Here is a 2,411-nt window from a genome sequence, read left to right as displayed (position 1 = left end):
TGCAGGTAGCAATTTGAATGTGTGATGTTGTATAAACGAACTATAGTGTCGCTTTTATTTTCCATTTCTTGAGGGGACGGTGTATTTCACAGTTTGTTTTCACGGTTATTTAAATGAAAAGTGGCAGAGACAAAGACCACTGCAGATCAGTTATTGTTTAAAAACACAGCTGGAAGGACAAGTACATAAAAGCTCCAATGAAATGCTGAATAACAGTGACAATAATTAATCAGCATTAGCAAAGGCAGAGGGTAAAACACACATAGTAAAGGTCCGCTGATAAGCCTGTTTAATCATGCATGCATTTATTATATTGCATCACAGTAATCTAGCATTTAGTATTATTGCATATACAGCATGTGACTTCATTTATGTGATATTTTTGTACAACTTGTGGTTATATTTTGTGTAAATGTGAGTATTCTGGTAGTGACAAAATGCAGAAAAAGTCATCTTCATCAAGATGGACTTCTATAGCTTATAGTCATTTGAATGTTTTGTAGCTTAGTATTTGCATGTGTATTATTTCCCCAACAGTCTGTGTTTGATCGTGAGGTCACTGTGAAGGATCTCTGTGGAGCAGCAGAAAGGGTTTTTTTTTTTTAGAAAAGACTAATGACTGGTTTGTTTCAGTGCTGCCTACAGGATCTTGACCTCTCTGGAGTGAGGCTGCAGTATTCTGAGGGTGACAATGAGTCTTATAGCTCTCCTAAACCAGAAGTAGAACAGTATCACAGGGTTGACACCTGAGTTTGTCAGCACAATCCAAAACAGCAAGGTGTAATAAGGCAAGCTCGTAGAGGTGTCGTCACCTGCAAAGGAAGGATAATAATAAGGGCAGGAGCACATTAGAAAAACAACTATCACAATCCCGAGTGTCCTGGCTGCCTTCAACTCTGATTTTTTAGCAGCTGGAGCTGCTCTCACAGCCACCTGTGACTGAATGGCACACACCTGAGAAACAGCAACCACAAACACCCTCATGTACAGAATAAACATTACGCCACAGGGGCCGAGAAATGAGAAAAAGAGATTTACTGTTCCTGAAGTTTGGCTGATGAACACCACACACTCCCCATGACAGGAGCTGAACCTCTCTTGCCACCCTATGTGCTCCATGAGAATGCAGCCATTGTAGAGAAGAGAACAGGCCCAGCAGACACAGACTGAAAGCTTCACTCTGTTCACTGTGATCTTTGAGGAATAGAGCAGAGGGTCACAGATGGCTATATAACAATCTACAGATATGAGCACCATGCTGCCCAGAGAGACAGAGAGGAGGCAGTAAGACAAATGAGGACTGAGAGCACACATCAGCCTCCCCAGCAGCCAACACATCTTGATGTAGCGCAGGCCCTCGATGGGCATCACCAGCAACCCCACCAGCAGGTCGGACACGGCCAGGGACAGGAGCAGGTCGTTGGTCGGGGTGTGGAGCTGCTGGAAGTGGGAGATGGAGACAACCACGAGCAGGTTGAGCACCACAGTGAGCAGTGAGACTGAGGCCAGCAGAGTGTAGAGAAGAATGGTCTGGGAGGTGGGTCGCAGCAGCAGCCTGCTGGAGGAGTTGAGGTTAGGGAAGCAGAGGGGAGGACCCCCAGTGCCGTCCATCGGGGAGAAAGGGAAGACCTACAACTGTGCTTGAGAGTCTTCATTTATCTTCTTCAAACACACCCCCACCATTTTTCTCTGTTTTTAAAAAAATCCCTAAATGATGAAACTCCTTGTCTTAAACTTCATTACCTCTCCTCCTTCCTTTGTATGAATTCAGCAGGGATTTATTTTAGTTGATCTTTGAAAAAAGTTTCAGAACTGCACTGTATTGTATAAACCTTTCACAACTTGGAATTTGACCCATTGGGTTCATACTGATATATATGAAAAAATGAAAAACATTGGAATGCTCCAAAACTGTAATTGGAGCTCTGATGTTGATTTTACAGTACCTTTGCATGATAATTCTAGAGTAGCTTTGCATAGTTCATGGTTAAAAAATACCTCATTGTATCATGCTGGGGCTTGGTGCTGCTCTTCAGCCCAAGATGTTTTAGCTCCCCTCTCTTTAGGGTCACTATGTCTTTAAAGCGACTGGTCTTCTTCTGATTGGCTGCCTCTTGCAATGTTTTAACTGCAGATGGGTCTGCTGTGCTCAAAGCTAGAGATGGACATATCTGCTCTAACAGACTTGATATAGATCTTTGATTATCTGAAACATGTAAGTGAGACAAATATGTAAAAAAAATAAGAACTCAGGAAGGGGGCAAAAACTTTTTCATGGCACTGAATGTGCTGCAGATCTGGAACGTTGGACTTGATGTTCCTCTCGGCTGAGTGGGCCACCCTCCTAGGAGCCAAGAGGTCAGATCAGGTGCAGTTCGGTACTCCCACTAAGAATCCTCTCTATAGAGCAA

General features: G+C 43.4%; 1 protein-coding gene across 1 annotated transcript; it reads right to left on the bottom strand.

The window, feature by feature from the left end:
* Positions 1-560: 560 nt before the first annotated feature.
* Positions 561-1,664, bottom strand: LOC120724561 (trace amine-associated receptor 13c-like). Its single transcript, XM_040016813.1, has one exon. It carries the CDS (start codon positions 1,609-1,611, stop codon positions 640-642), a length of 972 nt encoding a protein of 323 aa, XP_039872747.1. The 5' UTR covers positions 1,612-1,664; the 3' UTR covers positions 561-639.
* Between the last annotated feature and the right edge of the window lie 747 nt (positions 1,665-2,411).

The sequence above is a fragment of the Simochromis diagramma genome, unplaced genomic scaffold (genome assembly GCF_900408965.1).
Source record: "Simochromis diagramma unplaced genomic scaffold, fSimDia1.1 OVJJ01000695.1, whole genome shotgun sequence".
Taxonomy (NCBI): Eukaryota; Metazoa; Chordata; class Actinopteri; order Cichliformes; family Cichlidae; genus Simochromis; species Simochromis diagramma.
Note: the sequence above shows the minus strand (reverse complement) of the source record. Positions and strands in the feature narration are given on the sequence as shown.